A 24970-nucleotide genomic window follows, 5' to 3' on the forward strand; every position below is an offset into this window, starting at 1 on the left:
AGATTTGACATCAGTATTGCTCCACTTCACAATGCCTGCCAGACTATGACCATACTGAAGATTCATGTATGGCTTATAACACATAAAATAAAGATTGATCTCCTCGGACTGCCAGAAGAATTCAGAAACAGAACTTCATAGTTGAAAATGTTTCTGAGGCTTAACATGCAAGGAAGGTACGTCCTCCTTCTGGGAGGATGAAAACCTCCAGGGTAAGTGCAAGACAGTGTGAGTTTGCCAAATTGCTTTACAGAACAGTCGGAGCAGCCCAGCTTTGATGTATCGAGGCATGATGTGGACACCATTGCGTACCATGGGACAGATAATGCACAAATGACAGAGGGGAACCGATGGAAGGGAAGAGGATTATTACACAGAAACAAAACCAAAACCATTTACAGCACACTCCAAAGGCTTTTACTCAGTTGCAGTGCCTTCTACTCTAGACTTGTGATCCGAATGGAAAAGCGTGGGAACACAGGCACTGTTCCTGCTGCCCTGCTGCTTATTAATGGATAAATCAAAAGTTTCAGGCCTTGGCACTTTCATGAGTTTTCATGTCCTATGAACCTTAAATTTTTCATTTTTAACTTCTAAAACAATAAAGAAGAACTGAAACTTTTTGGCCTGAGGAAAAATATTTCTGATGAAAAAGAAATAAATCACGACCTCAATTGGCCAGCAACTTGCTCCTCTCAGCTAGAGACTTTTACCTCACAACCTACTCTTCCAACTACCTACATCTGGCTCATCTCCACACCATGGAAATATACCTTATTAATTTTATTGAAATACTAATAAAACAATTTACAATGACACTCAAAATATCTCATTTTAAATGAGTCTCTGCTATCTGGTTAATCGTAGCCGAGGTGTAAAGTTTCCTTGCAATGCTTCAGTAATGAGGCCAGAGTGCCTGTTTTCCCTGTGTGACTCTCAGGTGTGCAGAGGAAACATGTAAAAATTGAAAACTTCATAAATCTGGAGGAGAATAACAGCATGACCCAATATTTACATAGTAGCACCTGTCAGGGCTCTGAACAATTATTTTTACATTTTTAAAAGACAGAAATAAAGGTCCTAAGAAAAAAATCTAGTTAGAGTGAAAACTGCCAAAATTTTGGCCTTTGAATTATGTGCTAAATTATCAGAATACCAGAGGAGCAGGTCTCATAACAACTATTTCAGCCAGAATTCCATTAATAAATTAGTAATTACAAGCTAGGGGATATTAACTACAGAATTAATCATTCTTGGGTGCTCCCTCTCAGAAAGGAAAACTCAAGTAATAGAGCCTATCAGGGATTTGCTATTTTCTGCTGTGGATTTATGATGTTGGCTGGAGCAGGTCCCTGCAATGCCCCACACTCTGAAATGGTCACTAGAACACCCCTTACACAAACCAGTAGCTCTTCCAACTTAAAAAAAAAAACCTCTTACCTGCAGTTTTATGTCCACTTTTAATATTCAGGCTCCCACTGAGGCTTGAAACAGAGACCAACAAACAAGGTTTACTGGGGTGTGGGATGGTTTCCATCAAAACAACCATTTGAACTGTGTGAATGGAAATTTTCTGGAAGCAGGAAAGGGCTTGCCACAGGTTTTCTTGCACTGAAGCCTTTTGCACAGTGTTGGGGTGCACTGCAGGTAGAAAGTCCTTTGTGCTGGAGTGTCTGGATATCAAAGTGACATCCTCATCTGGAATAATGCCAGCTGATGAAGCAGCCTCCTTCCTGGGCACATCTTCATTTGTGACTATGATTTTCTTCAAGAACTGGTTTATTTGGTCAAGTCTGGAAAAACTGAGATCTGCCTTTACAGGTTTTGATATGTCCACATTTACATCAGCTGTAGGGGAGAATTGGAGAAAGAAATATGATAAGCTATAGTGCAATTATTCAAGCTGTTTGCAAATTTAGGCACTGTGTGGAAATAGCTTTTCCATCATATTACTACATGTTTCATTACAAGGACTGAATCAATGTTAAAACATAACAAAACAATATTTTTAGCAATCAATCTGAATTAAAATATTATGAAAAATACTATAAGCAGCCATCACTATATACAGTTCTAAAGGAAGAAACATGGCACGATGTGGATTTTCTCTCTTTTCTTCCCAGGGATCACCACAGCTATCTGAAAGACACACACTTTGAGTGTGTAGGAGGGTAGATATATTAGTTCCTTTGTGTCAGAATAAAAATATACTTCACATTCTCTTGAGTTTTATATCCAGAAGAACTATTTGACTGAACTCCAAAGCCAACAGTGAACATTTTCAACACATTTAAATGAGTGAATAACATGTGTATTGTGTTGTTTCCTACACAGCTCATATGCAGCAGTCTTCAATGCATTTTCAAGATCAAATGTGAAATAAAAAGCAAATACAAAAACTGAGGCATGTTTAGATTTCTTCATTTTCCAGGGAGATTGGAATAATGTATCGCTTTCAAATGTTTTTAAAAATCATTCTTAGTTGTAAAATGTTTTTCATGTCCTCACCAAAAAAGATTTTGGTGTTTCTCAGACTACTAAAAGACTCACAGAAGTTTTAGGAATCATTAATATGAACAACATTGTTATTAGTGGTATTTTGGTAGCTGAGATGTAGGAATTATTTCACAGATAGGAAGCAGGATTTTATGAAGACTGAAACTTATTTCTGTGCTACAGTAACAATTTCTTACAGAAATCCAGCTTTTAACTTAGTTTTTAGGATTTTTCATTTCAAATTCAGTTTTTGACCAGTAATAAGATAGCCATTCTGGTTAGGGGAAAAGTGCTTTTCCCTTTGCTGTTTGACTGCCACTGCCCCAAACCCAAGAACCAAAAGTGATTAAAATTCTGTGCATATATCTAAACTAGATTAAATGCTCAAACAGCACTACTTAGTTTCGAGTTTCATTATAAATATATACAGGAAACACTCTCTTGAAGGTTTTACACAGATAAATTAATATTTCATCAAAACTAGTTTCAAGTTGTCCAGGTTCACATCTTACTCAAGATTGATGCAAACTAATGAGCTCGATTCTCCCATTCTTTAAGTAAATTTTTACACCAATGATAAAGGAATGTAGGGGCAGAGTTTCAGAGCTGCTTTTAGGCACAGGTTTACACCAACTTCAGAGACATCACAGGCACATAACAAAGTACTTTTCTGATCCTCTCCTCTCAAAAATATCTGGCACATTTTCTACAAAGATAAGAGAAATTTATCAATGGCTGTGTAAAATCTGTCATAGCTGAATTAAAAAAAAGAAAACAATGTTAGAAAAATGTCTGTAATACTCCACAAGCTACAGCTAACTGAAATGTAAGACTGAAAAGCTATTTTTAACTTAGAAATTTAATTACTGGTTTTCTGAAAATGCTTTCTCTTGCACTGAAAGCCTTCCACACCAAATTAGGAACTGGCAAAACTCTAGCATGGGCCTAGCAGGAAGGTGAGTTCCAAAGTTAGGAAGCTGGGCATTAGAAGAAATCAGGATTGGAAAGGGTTGTTAAACACTGGAATTGGCTGCCCAGGAAGGTGATGGAGTCACCTTCCCTGGAAGTGTTCAAGATGCAACTGGAGATGGCACTCAGTGATGACACAGTGCTGATCAAAGACTGGACTCAATGATCTCAGAGGTCTTTTCCAACCTCAGTGATTCTGTGAAGATTTTCAGGCATCCAAAACCACACAAGATCAACTCAGAAGATTTTTCAAAATCCTTATGTACTAAAATTATACTTAAAACCATGGAAATAAAAAATATCAACACTTTGGAAAAACTCCCCACACTCTTGGCACTTGGGATACCCCAAGATTTGCCTGCCTTTTATGCAGACATCACTCTCTTATGCAGACAGCCTCTCCTTCCTTTGAACAGAGAAAGGAGTTAGGAAGAAATTAGAGACCCATGTGACATTATGATATTAAATAATTTACAATACTCAAATGAAAAGGAGTGTTTTTAATATGAAATGTTAAAATATCATACAAACAACTGCCTTATCAATTTGAATTTCTCCCTTAGTAATGCAGTAAAATAAAGGAGTAAAATAGAATAGAAGTTATTTATTGCTTTCTGCTAAATAATTACATTTCTAAGTTAGTAAAGGAGAACCCTTACTCCTTGGTACAGCAACTTTCACATCTAATTGCTTTATTTAATACACATCTAATTGCCAGCACTTTCCTATGGTAATAGGAAAAGAAGCCCAGAAGAGAGGAAAAAACCAAGAAACCTCCCTGATACCCAAAAACTTCTTAGACCAAAGTTGACTCAACAGGTGCCAAGGGCTCAACCCAAAACTTAATACACCCAAACTGAATGTGAAAGATGGAAAAGGAGATGAGCACAATGGCAGAAGCTCTTTTTGGGGCTTCCTTCGGCCAGGGCAGGGGAGACACAGGGTGCTGGGGCAGCTCAGTGGTGGAACATGCTTGGCACCTGGCCCTGTGCTTTATCACTGCTCTTGGCCACTCATCCAAGAAAGAAATAAAAAAGGGCCAGCAGGACACCAGAGAAATGCAAATGACTTCCCTCTTTTCTGTTTGGAAACTGTGCATGTCACACAGAAAAATCTTGTCATGACTGATAACTTGACAAAGTTTTGTATGAAGTTATTATTATCCAGTCAATCAGCCCTGAGAGAATGTGGGGGTAGCCAGAAGCACAATTGCAGAAAAGGTAACTTTGGAACCTTCACTGCAAATATTTTAACTATTTCATAATGATATAGGTTATTTTTACAAAGGGTTAAACATCATGTAAAGAGATTCTTTGGTATTTTAAGTAGAACATTCAAAAAGGGAAAAAAAACCACAATTGAGCAATCTTTAGTCTTTGACCTTTTTTATACTTTATCCTTAGAAATGTAAAAGAAACTTTAACATTCCTTCTAAGGAAAATATATTTAAGTGATGGACAGAACAATGAAAACAGATGAAATATGAAGAGCTATTTATAGGAATTAATTAAGATAGATATTCAGCAGCTTCAGTCAAAAGGGGCAAAAAGAAGCTTTAAAATCAATGAGTCACACAGATTCAACTGGAATAAAATGTTTGGGGTGCAAAATCCAAGTGTAACAGGTTTTTTTAGATTGTTTTAAACACCTTGGGAAGAACAGAACATAACACTGTGCAGATTCTATACCCGTAGGAAAACACAGTCTTCCTGTAACTCAACCAACTCTTTGAACTGCCCAAAATTACATCAGAATTAAGAGAGCAAAAGGTAGCTCAAAGTCACCTTTAACTCCTCAATTACATCAGCTTCTCCTTTTCCTACTAGTGACTGGCTACCAAAATTATAACTCAATGCATTCTTCAGATTTATGACGTATTAGCAATAACTTATTTTGCCAGGTGTTATCTATTTCCAGCCAGAAAAAAGTGAAAAAATTACTGTGCTTGCAAATAGACTGCATCAAGTGAGTTATTTCTGTTATGCTTAAAGCAAACTGAACTAGATGGTATCAAAGCAATTTTTGATTACAGTATAGCATTTGAGTGTTGAATTTGAATTGCTCTTTCTCTTCCTCAATTTCTTCCCTACTTCTCTTTAGATTACCCAGTAAATTCATGTATTTCAATTATTAGTTTCTAATTAGCTGTCACAACTTTCTGAACAGTAACCAGGAAACAGAATGATGAAATAACTAATGAGTTAAAAGGAGATTAGATAAATATAAATAAATTACACTTATTATATGCTCCCACCACACCAGGAGATGACTTAACAGTGAAGGAAAAAGAAACACTTTGGAATAATGAAATCAGAGAGGGAATTCAGGTCCCAGAGGCGATTCTACGGAGTTTTATGTTAATGTACACCTTGTGGGGGACCAAAATCAACTGGAATAGTTTCCTGAAAACCGTTTCCAGCTATTTTCTCATTTTAAAAGTTCCAACTTCACTTGACCCATTAGTCATCATATTACTTACATTTATTATGTATTTTGAAATCTATTACAAAAAACCCAATGGATTCAATATGGCCTGTTTGAACTAAATCATAACAACTATAAAAGAAAACCTATGAGCAGCATTCTGAAATTTCTGTCTGAAACAATTTCTTTCTTTGTCATTTTATTACTTAGAGCTTCAGATAAAAAATTGCAGGGTTATAAGTATTTTACCCTTGTTCTCTGTAACATTCAAATTTGTATTGGGAAGATATAATTTTCATCTGTGAACTTGGGATAATGATATTACTCAAAAGGACTTTTTATTCAGATGATTAAGGATGAATAAGCAACACAAAAATAACAAAAGCTCCTAGCATGTTGCTCCAGATAAATTCCAGCTCTTACTGGAGCTGGAAGCTTCAGTGGGCTTATTCTAATATATGCCATAAGTTAATGTACACAGTGTTACTTCTTATATGACTTAAAAACTACTGTAGTATTTTCTTAATTTTAAATACCAGAAAGTAAATGCCATGAAAATTAGTCATAAGCTGAATATGGACAGGCTGGATGAATGGGCCAAGTCAATGAGGTTCAAGAAGGTGAAATGTGAGTCCTGCACTCATGTCACAACAATACAGTGCTACAGGCTGGGAAGGTGTCTGGTAAGCTGCTCCTTGAAAAGAACCCATGGGTGCTGGTGGACAGGAGCTGAACATGAGCCAGGGTGAGCCCAGGTGGCCAAGAAGGCCAGTAGCACCCTGGCCTGTGTCAGCAATAGTGTGGCCAGCAGGAGCAGGGCAGGGACTGTCCCCAGTTCTGGGCACTGCTGAGGCCACTTCTCAAGTGCTGTATCCTGTTCTGGGTCCCTCACCAGACAAAGGACATTGAGGTGCTGGAGAGAGTCCAGAGAAGGGCAGTGAAGCTGGTGAAGGGTCTGGAGAGTAAATCTTATGAACAGCAGCTGAGGGAGCTGGGGTTGTTTAGTCTGGAGAAAAGGAGGCTCAGGGGGACCTTATTGGTCTTTACAACTTCCCAAAAGGAGGCTGGAGCCAGGTGGGGAGTGGCTTCTACCAAGCAACCAGAGGCAGGATAAGAGGAAATGGCCTCAAATTGTGCTGGGGGAAGTCCAGCTCAGGAAGAATTTTTTCCAAAAGGGTGGTCAGGCATTGGAAGGGGCTGCCCAGAGAGGTGGTAGAGTCACCATTCCTTGAAGTATTCAAGAAATGACTGGACTATGGTTTAGCTCTATGGTAGTCTTATGTCAAAAGATGGACTTGATGATCTTGGAGGTCTTTGCCAACCTTAATGATTCTATTATTGATACGACTGGGATCTTTCCAAAGGCCGAGAAATGTTGAAATGTGAGAGAGAAAAACATGCCATTTTCTAAGAATTGGTTCATTTTTTATAACCTTCATTGAGCAGTGGATCTCTTACTTCTCACAGCTAATACAGAATAGGCCAGGTCTTTCACATTGAGGTTGGACATGGATCTCACTCTCCCCTTCCCCAAAGAGATTGTAAAATATTAAACTTCTTAATATACAGTACTTCTATAGAAAAAACAATTATTTATCCTAAACTCTTTAAATTATTTAATTTCCTAGTCCTAGACAGCAGAGGAGCAAACAATGGTATGAAACATTTTACCAGCAGTGATATTCTTTCTCCTTCAGCCACCCATTCTAATGCAGGGACTTTAAACAGAAGAAATATGAGGAAGGTAAAGGTAATCTTGAGCCCTGATTCTGATTTGGAGTCGGGGTGGCCCTTCAGCAAAAGGGTAATGGCTGAATTGCAAAAATTAAATTTATGAAAATAGGAAAGAGACATGTAAAGAATAGACCAGTTGTACTGTTCTCAATTGTCTGGTCAAGCATCAAAAGAGACACAAATTAAGGGTAATTGAAGAGCAAGAAGAATCCAAACGAATTGTTTTTTATCCTCTAATTTATCATTCCCAATTTGGATCAAGGCAAAGCAAGGAAGAAACTTGAGACAAGGCTTCAGAGGCCATCTGCAGTCCATCTTGCACTCTGCTTCTGTGAGACAGATGCCAGTTAAGTCTAGAAGAGACTGGTAGCCACTGCTGTGTGCTGCAGCCCCACAGAAGCAGCTCTCCAAGGCCAACATGGCAAACCAGAGCCTTCAGGGAGCTCAGTCACCCTGAGCTGTGCCAGGTGCTGCCCAGGGAACACCTACTGCCATGGCCTAGGGTGTCACTGATGTCACATGAAGGTGACACACAGACAGTAACAGCTCCAGCTAGCCACTGCCCAGCTCTGAGATCTCAGACAAGGCTCAGAGTGATGCAATTCTATTGATTTTTAAAACTGTCACAAGTAAACCAAGATAAATTGTTGTAGGTCAAGAAGCCCAAAGATACCATTAATAAACAATGGAGGGTTACTGCTATTCAGTAGATGCTGACTGAAATCAAGAACTGTGCAGCTACCAAACACAGCTCACAAGTGTGTCAAGGGCTGGGTGGTGAGGCCAAAAATTATAATGGGGGCATCGAGAGGCACAATCATAAAAGAAAAATCTTGGCTGAGGGAAACATTAACTCTCTCAACAGAGAGTCAGAGAAGATGAAGCACAATACAGTGAGACAAAATAAATTGTTCCAGGTCACGGAGCACGTTTGTGGAAAAGAAAAGAACCCATAAATACTAACTCTCTATTTTCTGCTTAGCTGCTGAATAATACATCTATATTAAGACACACATGGGGGGGAAAAAAAAAAAGAAGGTTTCAGAAAACGGAGCAAACGTTTGAAATAAGTGTTAAAAGAATGCCAATACACTAAAAAAGATTGTAAGAAAGTATTTTTCAATTTGTCTATGTGGCTCCAGTGTGCAGTTTTCATTTTCTGTACTTAGGCATATAAGAAACTAAATTTAAAATAAGTGTTGTAGGCTGTTTTTAGAAAGGTACTTCGATGGTTTTACTCATTATTACACTGATATTATGGACAATAGATGTGTCAAGTCCAAAGCAATACCTACAGGCTGGTACACCTGTTTGGAATATTTCTCTCTGCCCTCTTAATCAAATAAATATAATTTCATGGCTACAGCGTCAGTGCTTTAAAAACTTGTTTGTAAAAGAGCAAAGGGAAAAAAAACCCTACTAGAAAGCTCAAAAGTTTTGCAAATGACCCAGAGTTAATTAGAAAAGTCTGCACCCTGGCTAGTTCCCCTTCTCACGTGTCAGCTCTCATTAAATCAAAAAATTCTCCTTTCAAATTTAACAAACACCATGGTTAACAAAACTGTTAAACTGGGATCAAGTGGGCACATTCCTAGGTTTATATATGATGTCATGCTAAGCAGCCCACAGCTGAACTTGCAAGTAGTATGAATGATTTTTCAATATATTAAGTATCTGATCTAATGCTAATTTTCTCTCTATAGGCTAACTGTGCTGGGAACAGGTGGCCCTGCTTTCAATTACGGAGGGCTAACATGCCAGTGTGAGGCCTGGATTAGTTCACCTTCTCACAGGGAATTTGCCTCGGTTGGGAATGGATTTATTATGGCTTCACACATGGAACGGAGCTCATGTCAGCTGAGGGCAGTGATACATCATATGATTCAAATTAACCTGCTGTGGACTGTTCCGCAGGGCTGAGATTGTGTATTAAAATGACGACATTTTTAAAACAGCTTGAAAGAAACCAGGATTGCTGAAGTGCAATGGTTCCAATTTGTTCCAACTAATCTATCACCTGCTGGAGATATTATTCTAGTGGGTTTCTGGTAGCTGCTATTTTCCAGGTTTCTCCAAACCACTGACCTTGGTAATGGATACAATTGTTGCCTCTGCAAACAATGGGGAAAAAAGGCTGGCGAGAGTGCCATGGGGCAGCTCTGATTATTGTTTTTTGAACCTAAGCCCAGATCCCCTGCTGTGCCCCTCGTGGTCCCCAAATCATGTGTGGAGGGATTGGCATGAAAGGGAAACCCACAAGGTTCCCAGTTCTCACTTTATCTTTCAGTGGGACACAACATTTCTTAGTTTATTTAGATACTGTCCTCTGCAGAAATTATTTATAAAGGTGAATTATCAAGGACCCCCATTACTTCCCACCTAACTCAATGCCTTCCCAAGAAACTACTGCAGAAAGAGGAAAGCATCCACAATTTGCATGTGTAAGTATTTTAAGGCAATTTGTACAAAGCTTTACTCAATAAATATGTTCTTGTATCATTTGCATTCAGAAAAACTACATCAAAGAAATCTTTTACAGGTAAGAAAGGGGATTTAAAAAAATCCAGAAGGAGGCCTGGAAGGTAAAGACAGTAATTTTTCAAACCCTATTAAAACAAGATGGTCATATTTGTTCCTCACATAATGAATTGTATCTAATGCTCAAGCAATAAATAGCTCACTTCTATGTATTAGACCAAAATTAGATGTTCAATCCAGTAACAGACTGAATATAAAAGATAAAAGGTCATGTAAAGTGATGTAAATGGAATTTTAAAAATTTTAAATAATTAGTTTTTGTAAAAAGAGAAAGAATAGTCCTTTAATACGTTGTGGGGTTAAAGTTGAGGTCTGCTCCCACAGGCCTGATGATGAATGCTTATTTCTCCTAGGATCCTATTACCTTAAATCTGGAAGAAATATAGTTTTTCTTTAGTTGCCAAAAATGTACAAAATAATCAACTCATGTGGCAAGAAGTGCATTAATGTATCCTGTTATTCTCATTTAATTAGTGGTTTCCAAGTTTAGCTACTTGCTGTATTTTTTTGATCTCCAAGCTAATACAGACTGACAACCTGGTTTCCTGTGTGGTGAAACCATACCATTTTTCTGTGGAGCACCATCTACTTATCTGCTTCAGCTGACAAAGTATTTGCAAGGAGTACTGGTTTTATCTAACACAGCAAACACTGGCAACACTTGCAGATTCTTGTCTGTTAACTGCCTGATAGTATTTTGCATTATAAGATATAGGCATGTTTGATTCTTAGATTTGAAATTTAACCTCAGCACACCAACGTATTCTGAAAGAAAAATGGCATTACAATTAAACCACTCAACTCTGAACACCTAAAATCAACAGAAAACTGTATAGTTATCCCAACTGCTACATATTTTTGTCTGCATAGGCACAGCTTTTAAAAATGTGGTGACTTTTCAGAACAGTTGATCATCTGTAACCAACAGGCAGCACCTACCAGTACATTCAATGCATTTCATCAAATTACTTACTACAGTTATAAACCACATATACATAAATGACTATGGAACATACATCATGTCATTAGAAAACAGGTCACCTAGTAGCAGCATTTTTTGCCAGATATTCACCAAAAAAGAACAGCCTTCAAGGCCTGCAACATAACTCTACTCTAGCAGTACCTTTATTTATTCAATTTATTAGCTAAGCCGTCTCCCATCGGTGCCTTTATTTATTCAATTTATTAGCTAAGCCATCTCCCATCACACACACTGTTTGTTGACCTTGCAGGAGCTCTTGGGAGTTTTGCTGAGGTTCTTCTCCTCAAAGCACAACTGGCAGCTGAGCTAGGATCTGATGGTGTAACACTTTCTCCAGGCCTGCTGACAGCCAAGCTACCTCACCCTGGAAGAAGCTGTGGTTAGGGGACTTGTCCCGCAGGGGAGTTAGTAACTCATTTTCCAGTAGCCTGCTGAGGAGCTGTCAGGCTCTTGTAACTCTTTGCATGTGCTGTTCTGACGCAATCACATGCAGAATGAGCCTTCCATTACTCATCCAATGAAACCTCCATCCCCCAAGGAAGGCTTCTTGGTAAAGGTTAGTTTATTTGAAGAGGATCTCACAGTGGTAACAGCTGAGGTTAGAAAAATCTGCAAGGGACAGGGAAGCTGTTTTGTTGTAGTACACTGGCAAACACTTCATTAAAATTCAGAGAAATTACCATTGAGTCATGTGTAATGATAGTTCCAATTAGAAGCAAAAAGATGATGAAAAAAAGCCTTTTGGCTAAGAATAGATCCTGGAAGAAATATCTGACGTTTTAAAGGCTTTGCAAGAATAAATAGATTGAAGATTATGATGCATTAATTTATGGTTTCCCAGTTCCCCATTCAGCAAAACTCTATGGAAGGGAGAGATTCAACACTAATGCAAGATACAACTGAACTGGTGAGTTTGGGGTGGACACTTACACTATTTGTGAATACATACTTTGCAAGCTGGTGCCAACTTCCATATTTGCTAGTTTAGCTAGGAACCTGTCCTACTGACAGGACAGCATCAGGGAAACACCCTCAGGTGTGTAATAAATTAAATATAAAGGCTGCACCAGGAAACTGCAGTGAGAACCTTGAGAGAAGTGGAATGCACAAATGAAGGGTCTGGGAATATGGAAATCTGACAAACATGAGAGACAAACATATAAGAACTGGGGGCAGAAGGATAAATACCATTCTGGCAGCAGTGATCAAAGGCCCCTGATAGTAGGTATCTTAACCCCTCTTGTGCTGCTCCTGATTAAAGTGAAAAGCCATCATTACTATCAATTAACCATTTTTTTTCTCAAATGGCAGCAGAACATGTAGTAGGATTGAAGATTCAAAGGCCCATTGTCAAGTGGTTTTAAAAGCTTCTCTAAAATTATATCTTTAGATAACATGAAAAACCAAAAAAAGGAGCAATGACAAGGTTGCTCATATATTTTACTGTTTCCTTGAAACTCAAGGAAGTTAAGTTTTGCCAGTGTGCCAAAAAACATTTTTTCAAGCCACTTAACCACAGTATTCATAGTCAGGGGTCAAATATGTGTGTCTCATTCACTGGTTACTCAGTTTGATGTCTTGGGCTCTGATATGCAGAAGCAATTACTGCTTCACCCAAAGACAGTATGAGCTGTGTTTCCAACATCAAATTCTATATTTTCAAGTACTTTGGAAAACTAAATGGTGTGTTTTAAATTGATAACCTTAATAAAATGAGAAAACCTTTAATGTCCCTGTGCCTCAGTTGTCTTCTGTGAAATGGCAAGCACAGTATTCCCCCATTCATGTGCAGGTTGTGCAGGTAAATCAGCATTTCTGTAGTGCTCAGATGCTACAGCTGAAGGCATGCAGAGGTAATTCTGCTGCAGATCCAGTATTACACAGTGTGCTGTAAGACTGCATGAACAGGTAACTGAATGAACAGGAAAATCCAGTACTGAAGAGCTTCTCACTTAATGACTGGTAGCAGCTCACACTAATTAAAGAAACACAAAATCACTAATTTTTAAATTTTACAGTATCAACACTTTGGGTGATTGAAATTTCCAGTGCCAGGTATCCAGACTCCAAAGAACCCAAGAGAAGATGGCTTAGAAAAAATCTTCAGAAACATTATAAAAGATCTTTTCCAAAAACAACTGCAATAAAATTTCAGCTTTCTAGAACTAGAGGCAGGTAGCCTTCATTCTGCTGGAAATTTGACAAATTCAGCTTTTCTTACTGTGGGAAGAAAATTAAAAATTAGACCTCGAAACAATGACTGGTCCAGGACTGTCCATTCCCCAGTTTTCACTTTCATTCAGGGTAATTGCTAGAGGAAAATTTCATATTCATGAACAAGAAATATAATCCATTTCTGATTATCTGATATCATTGAGTCATAGAATAATAAGGGTTGAAAGGGACCATAATGCTGATGTCCTTCAAACTCCCCTGCCATGGGAAGGGACACCTTCCACCAGATCAGGCTGCTCAGGGCCCCATCCTGTGTCTATGTGTGCACATCTACAGACAGATTACATTAGAAAAGAAAGATTAAAGTGCAGCACTTACCTGGTCCATTAAGGAAGTCTTTAATTTGCACAGTGATAAGAGGAGGTGGAATACCACTTTTAGCATCTACCTCTCCTGCTGCTGTCTGCAACCAACTTGTGCAATAATCCAGAGCTTCTGGTAGAGTCTTCCCAGGATCTACAGATGATAACCATCATAGTAATTAATTATATTCTAGAAATATGATATATTACAAAATGCTATATACAAAATTGACTAGACAAAATTAAAGAGTTTTAAATGTAATATGGTAAATAATTACACTAATATAACTGGTTTACATAGCATTTGCACCTACAGACAGATGCATGTGTAGAATAATGCATGCACTCATGGGCAAGAGGACAAAGTTCTAACTATAAAAAATTGAGAAAACAGGCAAAAAAACCAAGTAAAATATGAGTAAAATACATTAATAAAACAAGATGACTGTAAATAGCACAAAATTTCAGCTTTAATTAATGATTAAGTAATGACACTTAAAGACTCCTTACAAGAAAATCTGTGCTCAAAACCTGCTGTTTGATTGTATTGTCATTGCTCAGTAGAGAAAATAATAATAGAAAGGTAAATTATAAAGGCAGAAAACCCAGTATGCTATGAGAGCTCAGGAACAGAGCATGGCAACAGTGCAATTGTATCTTTCCCATTGGAGCTTCACTCAATAGCTAATCAGCAACTATTCTTGGGCACCACCTTGAATGGTGTTCCTTTGATCAGTGTGTAACACTACAAAAGAACATTAAAATTAAATCCATTCAATCCAGGCTATCTGTGTCTTCATTTTCCATGTATCACACATAGCAAAAACAGTTGGCTAAAAAGGCTTTTTAATCTTTAGGGACTCATGACCTTCATTATGAGCATTCTCAATTCTGGCATTATGGTCTTAAATTATAAATAATTTTTAGTTATTGAGTCTGCTATGTTAATTACTGAATGTCTGTCTCATCCTCAACTTAAGGAGATTTTCTTGAAGCAATTCTCTCCTTTTCAGTCAATTAAAAACTGCTATAATTTCTTTGAGTTTTACTGAATTAATTCCTTTCAGGAACAGGATTTACATACTCACTGTTACAGTCAACATATGGTATTGTGGTATCACAGTCATATGTGGACTGGGTATATAAAGTCAGCTTTGGAATTTGTGTTTCTTGACCTTATCATGTGATTCATATAAAACTTGGCACATATGAACCCTTATGTGATTTCAAAGAACCTACTGAAACCAATTGATCATGACTTTAGATCTATATGGAAAAGATCAAAAGTTAGCACATTCTTTTGTTTTTATTTGATCAATTTTCAGGCAATGACTTTACAGCACTATTTGTACTGTATGGCATATACATTACAGCCTTTTCTTCCCTCCATTCCTGCTACACATTTACAAAGTCAGCTCTCAACAGTTATTTAAGAGCTGTCACTGCATACAACAGATTTGTATATTTTCCATGAGAATTTCTATATTTTTATCATTCTTAACCCTTTTCTTTTAATTACAATAACCAGAGTGGTGTGGCACATTCCCTTTTCTATAGTAACTGTTTTAGGGAATATCTTGTGTCTGGCATTTTTCTAGTATACTGAAACTACTACCACTACTACTACTACTACTGTCACTCATTATCATCATCATCCTCTGTACCACCAAGGCACACATTTTTTCCACAACACAGATTTGTAGTTGTTCTAAACAAGGATGTTATCTCAGACTTGGATGTATAAAATAGTATCATATTTTGTGCTGGTGGATCCTCATAAACAGCTAACATTCTAATGTTTTTCAGAATATATAGAGTAAAGCATTGTAAAAATGACTGAATATTGCTCAGTGAACATCACTGAATTTATTGAAATAATCTCTAAATTACTGTTCATCTGTAAGTTTTAATATAAACCCTTAGGTAATATAAACACTTAGGTGTACCAATATGGCATAAAACATTGCAATATACCATTATTTTGTCTCATTTCTGGAAGACAGCATCACATACTGTACATAGCAACCTATCTCTTCCACCAGCTTTTCAGAAAATCCACTACATTTAGATGAACACATCTTTTGTGAAATACACTTACAGGTACTCTTATTATCCTAGTATGTGTTTGTGTTATTAATTACCTAATAATTATTTCAAGTTGTAGCTCTTTCAAGCTGAAAGTATCTCTCATGAAAAGAACTTTCATAGCAGATAATCCCTGCATGACATATTTCATTAACTATACAAACTGCCCTCAGGCCACTGGGAACTGCAGCACTTAAGCACAGAACCAAAAATAAAGCAACCATGGGATTCTTAGGAGATTGTTCTGCTCTGTCATGTCTCCAAGTAGTGCAGCACTGTCATCTCTTTATCACCTGGAGCACTGTAGGACTGTGATATGTGAATAATAAGGAATTTAAAATGCATATATTAGGAACACAACATGAAGAAACCTCAGTGTACAAAATTAGTGCAAGTCAAACAAACTAACTTACTTTTAACCCAGAACTGGTCTTACTAAGTTCAGGTATTTTCTAAGTTCAAATGAAACTGAGCTAATTTTGAAAGCAGGACTATTGCACTGACAATTCTGCATCAGAGGTAATAATATCAAAGGGCCATGCAAAGACCCAGCTTGAGTGCTTCCAAGGCCATGGCATGGAGTTCATTTGGAACCTGGGTAACAGACTTGCCTGTCCAGCCAAACATGCCAGTGTTAAGTTTTTTGTGTAATGATAAGAAAGCTAAAATCCAGAGGTTTCAAAATTGACTATGCCTGTGTATATCAAAAACTTGAGGGGGGTTCCAAATAAAATGTATGAGGGTAAAACAAATATATATCTCAAGGGTCAAACAAACAAAAGATGTGTATCCCATTAAAATACCTTCTAAGGTAGAAAACAGCCCATGAATTTTCATAGGATCAAGAATCAGTAAAGGAATAAAGCAATATCTCAATCAATCCCTATGCCAAAAGCACAGGAAACAGAGAAGCAATTGAATGAAAAAAAGGAATTTTAGAATGAAAAGTGAGGAATTTATGATGAGAAAAGCTATTAGAAAAAGGACTCTTGTCTCTCAAGAAAATGATGGAGGCATTCAGCATGTTTAAAAATACACTTGACAGAACACTATAAAATATACAATTGGGAACAATTATGCATCAGCAGGGAACTGGTTCTGAATAATGTATTATAATAGGTCATTTCCATTTCCATTTTCTATGATTCTCCCAAAAATCAACACTTAAATTTGCAGTTATTTGTATAAAGAAAATGCTGGAGAAAAACCCAGGGGATGCATATATAAGTAAAAGGAGAGGCTAGAATTACTCCACAGCAAGCCAAGAGAGAGAAAATAAAGGATTGAGAAGCGAGGAACAGTGAAGACAGCCAGAAATTTTATTTTGTACACCATGTGAAAAATTTGTCTGTGGCAGCAAAAGAAAAATGGTGAGACAACTATCACAGATTGTCAAGACTTTAAATTACAAGACTTTATTTTAAAATCTGTAAGACTGAGAAGGTGAAGCCTTCAAATTATTCACATTTACCTTCCTTCCTTCTCCCTAAAATAAAAATTAAAAAAAAGAAAATTTCTGGCTATTTTTTAATTCACTCAAGCATCCAAAGCTACTTTTAGCCTTGCTTAGATCCAGACCTCAGCTCCAAACTTCACTTTATGAAATATCTTCCTAAACTTGATTTGAGTTTGCAAGCTTGTGATTTAACTGCTACCCCGCTTCTGTTAACAGCAGACAGCAAACCCCAAACTTCAGAAGAGAACAGGGAGTAAGAGGAATAAAAAACAAGGAAGGGAGGAGAAAATACACATCTTGAAGGCTTTCATTCTCCAAAATGTCTGTCGCATTTTATCTTCTTTTGGCAGGGTCAGGATTAAATGTGTGAGACAGTATTTCTTGCTCAGACTTAGATGTTTATTAGTTCTTATCTATATTACAGTCTCACAAACTGTGAGTTCTACAGCACTTCAAGCTAACAAACTAAAAAATGGAGCTCTAGCTCTCTCTCTACAAGACCTTTTAAGGGTAATCTGTCCAATTAAGAAATGCCTAAATCTAAATTATTTTTACTTTTAACCCAATAACAAAACACCCGTAGTCCGCAATGGGGATTTTTCTATCCAATTACACAATAGCACCTGGACCCATGAAGAAGAAGGTGAAGAAGGACAAGCCGCCACCCTAAAACCTCCATCTTGCTTTATATATATTACTATATTCTAAAACCTTAAACTCTAAGTGTTCCGCCATGTGACAGTACACACTTCTATTCAAACTACACACCCATAATCCCAGTTCTATCATTCAGTTTTGGAAGCCTTCCCATGGCCTCAGGTCAAAAGCAGTGCTCTCTTGGGGGTCAGTGCCTGTCAGCACAGAAAGTCTAAAATTCTCATTGACCAGGGTTCCAATATTTGTCCTTCTTCATAGTTGACAGCCAGGCTAGCTAAGGGGGCATAGCCTGAGGAAGATTTAATGGGGGGAGTTCAGGGACCCAGAGCCCCTGTCAGCCCCAGGCAGGGGACAGGGACAGGGACAGGGACAGGGCTACTGAGCGTGTGTGCAGGACAGCAGCTCTGCTGGAACGCTACCCAGCCCAAACGAGCTCTGCAATGTGCTTTTATTTCAATGGATGAATCACATTTTGGTCTGCAGTCAATTTAAAAGCCAGTAGGATGCTGCAATCATCTCTGCATTTGAAACTCTGAAGTGGAACGTTTGGTCTTGTTTTCAAAACGGTTTCCACTGGAATTTAAAGAACACAAGTGGAAAAACATTTCTGCCAGCGTACTCACAAGTGCTGTGTCAGGAAGCTCAAAAATGAGCACTTAGAGTAACCTGAGGAATGCACATTCCCAGGCCAATTTGGCTTTATGGATGGGGGCTGCACTGCTCCCCCCTCGTCCATGCCTGCAGATGTACTGGACAATAAATATACCCAGAGGGGAACAGGTGACACTCCAGCAGAACTCCCTCAATGCTATGCTAGGAAACAGCCTTAAATCCCTCTCTGCCATGTAGGAAGCACGGGCTGACAGAGAGGCAGTGAATCAGGCTCCCTGCCAGAGCCAGCCTGGGCTGCTTTTCATGCAAAAGCCTGGAAAAGGCTTTCCATTAGATCAGAGGTTACATGTGGTCTCAGCTACTGCATCTGCTCTTCATGGACCCCCTGCCATCAAAGGCGTGGGTGTCAAATAAAATAAAATAAAATAAAATAAAAAGCAAAAATAATTCTGGATGGCCTCACAATGACTGTTTTTTGCAAATGAGTTGTTGGCGGAAGTTGAAGAAATTCCATGCATAACAGATATTTACTGAGAATTTTCTCTCCCTTGAAACAACCAAGAAGCACAATCTCCTCTTTGAAAGTAAACAAACAAACAAATAGAAAAAAGATTTTTCAAGAATGCCCAGAGCACAGTGGTCAGGAAATGAGGCAATTTTGTATCTGGATTACATTACCTGAAACAAAGCAAATAAAGATTTAAAAAAAATATTTATAAAAGCAGCTTATGAGATTACATTCAAAACAATTGCACCCACTTTTATTTAAGTTAAAATGGCCAAAACTCTGTTAGCAAAAACTAACAGTTAACAGATGCCTTTTTGTTAAATATAGGATGAGCATTTAATAAAAAAGAGTCACTTTACAGTATCTTTCAGTCTATTTTTACAGATTCTCACAAGTAAACTCAAAGAGCAACTAGTCTTTTTAGTGCCACTTACTAAGGAGTTATAATTTATTCTATTAATTTATTTACTTTGATTTCAAGTTCCTGTACCTTGCAGTAGCATAACTGCAATCAAGCTGCACAATTACAAAACAAAAATAAAGCAGCTCAGCACAAGCACAATAAAACTGAATTAACATTTCAAGAACCTAATAAGTCTCCTGGTTGTACAAATTGACTTGCCAGTGGACTTGGCTGTAGAAAAGACTGAGGAAGCACAACCATTGAGTCTTCAGCTCCCAGGCAGCCAAATGCTCCCACATATAGACTGGTCTGATGGGAATGTGCTGCTACTGACTGCTAATTAATAAACTAAGAATACTGAACTTTTAAATAGCCTATTTCCTCCTGTTTAATTCTTAAGTTCTTATTTCTTTCATGTTTCAGAAATTAAGCTAAAAATAACACAGCTAGTGTTGGAGGAGCCAAGTTCTTTGGATGAAATTTGGTGTTTCAGCCACTGTACAATGCTCTGTCTCACAAAGACAGTGATAGTTTAATGTGCAAGATTGTGAATTTTATGCTCTATTCAAAATTAATAACAAAACCCTTCTCCTAAATAAAATACATATTGCTTCATAACAATATAAAATCTTCATTTCTACACAATGTTCAAAGCAGTAAACCACCATGAAGCAGTAACCCTTAATTCTGTCACCAGCCTAGGACTATTATTCTCTTTAAAATTCATGTTGGTACAATTTAAAGGATAATTTCCCTGTCTTATACAAAGGTTCATAAAATAGACTGTCATCAAATTACCTATTAGAAGCATTTTTAAAGTCTAGAAAATATTTGTTGACTTACAGTTAAACAACATATTTCTTAGAAGTACACTATTGGGAGGTGAGGGATGAAAAGCACAACTAGATCCAGACTATCACAGGTTTTCTTTACCCTAAAGTTTTTTGTGGAACTTATGTCAACCAAAAAATAAGATCTTCCTAATTTCTCAACAGAATTTTGTACTTTTCTTCTGCTTTGCAAAAATTTGAGGGTTGTTTCAGAACGGTAATTTTTTTTAAAAAATAAAAGCTATAAGAAATGGCACAGTATTTCACAAGACCCAAATCTATGGCTGTTGAAGGAACAGTATTCAAGTCTTCAGAATTTCACACCAAAATTGATAGAAACAATTTTTCCAAATGTTTTAAAACATTCCTAAAATACTCTTATGCAGTGTATGTGCTGTAGAATGCATAGAATACATAGAATGATTTTAAACAGGAGACATTTTTTGAATGTAAAGTAAATATTTCATATATAGCTTAACTACATAAGTTTAACCATATTAATTTAAGTAATGAGAAAACACCCTCATAGGATTACCAGCAAAACTTTATAACAGTGTAATTTTACTTTTGCTCGCACAAGTCTCAGTTTTTAGACTGTGATCAAAATTTGCAATGTTATAGGCCTGAATTTTTGAGCTGCTGCTGTGCTGTTGCCTTTCTCCATCACAGGATGGAAAGCATACAATATTTTCACTAGGTCTATGATTTGGTTGGTTGTTTTTAATTTTGTTTTCAAGGGGGAAATATGCCCCCTCAGTTCTTATTGCCCAGTTAAAATATATATTTTAAATTAAGCTTGGCTTATGTTCTCTTCCCCATTCTGTTAGATAATAGAGTTAATGCAGAGATAATAGAGTTGCATGCATATGTATACACACAAGAGCAGTCTTCTACAGAGGCTAACTGGAAATCTGGTTTAGCAACATTCACTTCAATTTAAACATCATTTATACATTTTTCCCACTCTCCAGTCCTTGATACCCAGATAAATATAGGAATATAGTGCATGTGTATTGTACAGAAGGAGAGAAGTGAACTTGGTTCTTTCAAATAAACTTTATATTGTTCTTCATATGGACAATACATGTCTTTCAGACACAACTGCCAGCAAAGAATCAGAGTATCAAGAAAAGTTGGAGTGATTGATGAAATCAACCACAGCAGTACAAAAACTGCCACAAAGAGTTCCTTACTCTGTATTATATGAAAATTATATGCAATATATAGAGTGTGTGCAATACATACACACTCACACATATATATAACATAGAGTTCATGGCTATTTTCCCTCTGTTAGAAATGAAAAACAGAAATTTCCAAAACTAACATGTTACTATAGTGGTATGGCAACACAAATCCTAAATGATGCAACTACCAACACAGCAGGTCTTTCTGAAGAAGAGTCAATAAGAACTTTATACTACCTCTTTGGCTGAATGAATTAGTATGTAACTTGAAGTCTGCCCTAATTTTATTAACTTATTAATACATTTAGGATGGTGCTTTTAGGTACTAGCACTTTGGCAGCCACCTCTCAAACTCTTTTGAAAAGAGCACTACTGCTTTGGCAGCAAGCAAGGATTCTGTGTGATCCATGAGGAAGGTAATTATTTACTGCCCAGAGAGGCAGCAGGTTCCAGCTTCACATACTGAGTCCTCCACACTTTTTTACATTTTCCTGACATGGAGAAATAAATCCAAATAAAAGAGTAAGACCTGTGTATGGCTAATCTTTGGTCTTCCAATGGAGCAACCTGTGGTGACTGAGGAGCTTTCAGGCTGTATGTTCCTCTCTCTACATTATTTAGACTTCTTGCCACGCTTCTGTGCTCTCTGATGCACTTTCAATTACATTATTACAATTTATTACAGCTTGTGTTTTGTTGAATTGCTACCATAGACATGAAGATGGTGCAATATTTCAGGAGTTAATTATAGAAACAGAATGGACAGAACTTCGCCCAGTTCATTGCTGGCGGCAGCTTGTACTAAGGACATGCTTGAATGCCTCAGACATGAGAAATGAAGAAGTCCTATTGCATCTTTCCAAAGCACTAACTTAATGAAGATGTGATCTTAGACCTACTCCAAGCTTCCTTCAAGCTTTGCTTTGTGAATTCTCTTCACATTAATTGCTGAAATGACCACATTTTACATAGTATTTAAGAAATAAAGATGAGAATCTGGAGTAAATCAAATTCATGACACATATGTGTTTTGTTCAAGGCAGGGCAGAACAGGAAGATCAGAGAAAGATGAAAACAGAAGGATTAATAAAATGTAGCAGAGAACAAATTTCCCTATTTTAAGTATCTTCTCTTCCACTGCCTAATCTTTCTCACTGCTTAATCTCTCTTAAAAGTTCCAAAACAATTCAGATTTCTGAGAACAGTTAAGATTGCATTTTTAGTCTTTTGCATAAGCACATTATTTCAATGGTAAATTTCAAAAGATACAATCTTATTCAGCAAAGATTTGGTAAAGCTGCACAGAAAAGTATACTACTTTTCACAACTGCTGTGCTGTGAATACTGCCAAGGAAAAGCTAGCAATACCTGTAGCTCTCATTCAGAAAGCAATTTGAAACTCTGTATCATTCTGGCTGTATGCTCACCTGTGACTCTACATAGTACTCATTTACACTCTTTGGGGTAACACTCCATAATGATATATCTCATGAAATCATTATACCCTGTGCTGACTGCTAGACAAATGAATTGCAGTCATTTGATTTCTCTCTTCAGCAGTACAGATATGCAGAAAAAGAAGATTTCAGAATATTTTCTGCTGAACAGCTATTTTGACATCTTTTATTATAAACTTTTTATATGGAATTGTTTTTAAAAAGGCATTTTTAAGAGATTGTTTTGCCACAAAACTCTATTGCTGAATTGAATAAAAACTTAAAATACATGACATCACTTTATACTGTTTGAAAGATCACTTCATTTATTTTACAGCTTATGTCCAAAACACCAGGTGCTTCTACAGTGTTTATCTTTACATTTTAGTGGTAGGCTAGTATAGGAAAATATTGTGACATTCAGTCATAAAAAATGCTCTTTATGAAATTCCCTTAGCTTACAACTTTTACTTCCTTAGAAAACTTTGAGAAGTTGCAGCAATGCAACAATCCCTGTCACAATCTGGTAATGAGAAAACAATACTAAGAAACAGGAAGAACTAGGTTGCTAAAAGGCTAGATCTTAATTAATTTCAAAGATTTTACACTCTTAACTTGATTCAGCTGTGAGGTATAATCCTAAAAATATGTATATTCAGTGATTGATATTAAAGATGCCAGCTGTAACTCTGAGACGTGCAATCATTTTCACAGCTACAGCCAGGACTGGATGCTAAATGCTCTTACCTGTACACTTGTAGTCCGAGGCGACTCCTTTAAGGGCAGCGTCGAACACTGATATTTCCACCTTCTGCTTCCTGTGGTGGCAGCTGAGGAGCAGGGAGGGCTGTGACACAACCAGGTAGAGGAAGGGCTGCAGCTCCGTGTCCCCAGCCCCCCTGCGCCCCGGCTGCCGCACGATGGTCATGCCCAGCGCTTGCCGAGCGGAGGATCTCGTGGAAGCGTGCAGACTTTCCAGTGACAAAAGACCTGCTCTTCTCCCAGCAGACTGGGGAGGGTTACTGTTCAAAAGATCATCTGCTGTGACAGAAGAGATGCATGGCTGACTGGGCTTCTTGGTATCCTGGCTGCTGCCTGAGACTGTTTCTGGAAGGTTCAAGGAGCTTTTGCTTATCTTCTCACCATCTTTCTGCTCTTGCGCTGACTTTGATTTAGGTGAGGCAGTGCATGAGTACGTCATCAGTGAGATTCGACTCGCTGTCACAAAAATGTCAAAGGGAATGAAGTTGAGATTCTTCACAATGGAAGACTGGCGGGAAGGGCGGGCAATGCGGTGCTGGCTGGTGCCACTGTGCTGCTCGATCTGAATGATTCTGATCTTTACACTGTCGCTGCCAATTCCACTGTCCTGTGCCCCGCTACAACGGGAAGACGTCTCAACTGTTCCTCCATCAGCCACATCCATCTTCTTCTGCCCCTGCTTGGAAACCTGCAAAGGAAAATGTTATATTAACTTCTGATATCCATATCCCAACTATTTCCATTTCAATCACAGCAAAAAATCACTACATAAACATGATGTCAAAAAAGGAGAAATCTAAAAAAAAAAAAAAATCTGCCAAGTTAACTTTAATGCAGTAATCACTCATAAAAACACAGCAGGTGTCTGTTCCAATGAAATGATGACTCACAATAGTAGAAGAGCCAAAAAATATGTGAAAGAGGAAAAAAAAAGCAAGCAGTAAGGATTTCTAGGCTACAAAAATATTTTTTTAAAAATTAAACTCTTCATTTAAAAAACTCTAAAGAATTTTTAAGAAATTTATGGATTAATATAAACCCATATATCTGTGGAATAATGTATTGTAAACAAAAGCCTAGTTAGAATTGTTTTCCAATTTTGAACATTGATGCTCAAAAAGTCACCTTTGTCACTAATGTTTTGCACTGTGATTAGATTAAATAGAACATAATATTAATCCATTACACAATCATAACATAACTAAATGGAAATTATAAATGGAAATGTACAAAAAAGATATTGTAGAAAAAATATTTTTTCTTAAGTGTCGTGGAAGGCAGCTGCCTTATCTAAAACACCAGAGTTAAAGGAAACATCAGGACTATCTAAAGACTGTCTTGGTGATGGGTATGA

The 24970-nt window shown here is 37.4% G+C and overlaps 1 protein-coding gene across 6 annotated transcripts in view; it reads right to left on the reverse strand.

Annotated features, from left to right (window-relative positions):
- The window catches only part of VPS13B (vacuolar protein sorting 13 homolog B), a 425154-nt gene that overhangs the window by 94015 nt on the left and 306169 nt on the right, over positions 1 to 24970 (reverse strand). For all 6 annotated transcript variants that reach the window (XM_056483011.1, XM_056483012.1, XM_056483014.1 and 3 more), the window contains exons 34-36: positions 23602 to 24304; positions 13697 to 13834; positions 1441 to 1848 (exon numbers count right to left, since the gene is read on the reverse strand). In XM_056483011.1, coding sequence (XP_056338986.1) covers positions 1441 to 1848; positions 13697 to 13834; positions 23602 to 24304 — 1249 coding nt within the window. The remainder of the gene's footprint in view (positions 1 to 1440; positions 1849 to 13696; positions 13835 to 23601; positions 24305 to 24970) is intronic.

Source organism: Oenanthe melanoleuca, chromosome 2 (genome assembly GCF_029582105.1).
Source record: "Oenanthe melanoleuca isolate GR-GAL-2019-014 chromosome 2, OMel1.0, whole genome shotgun sequence".
Lineage (NCBI taxonomy): Eukaryota > Metazoa > Chordata > Aves > Passeriformes > Muscicapidae > Oenanthe > Oenanthe melanoleuca.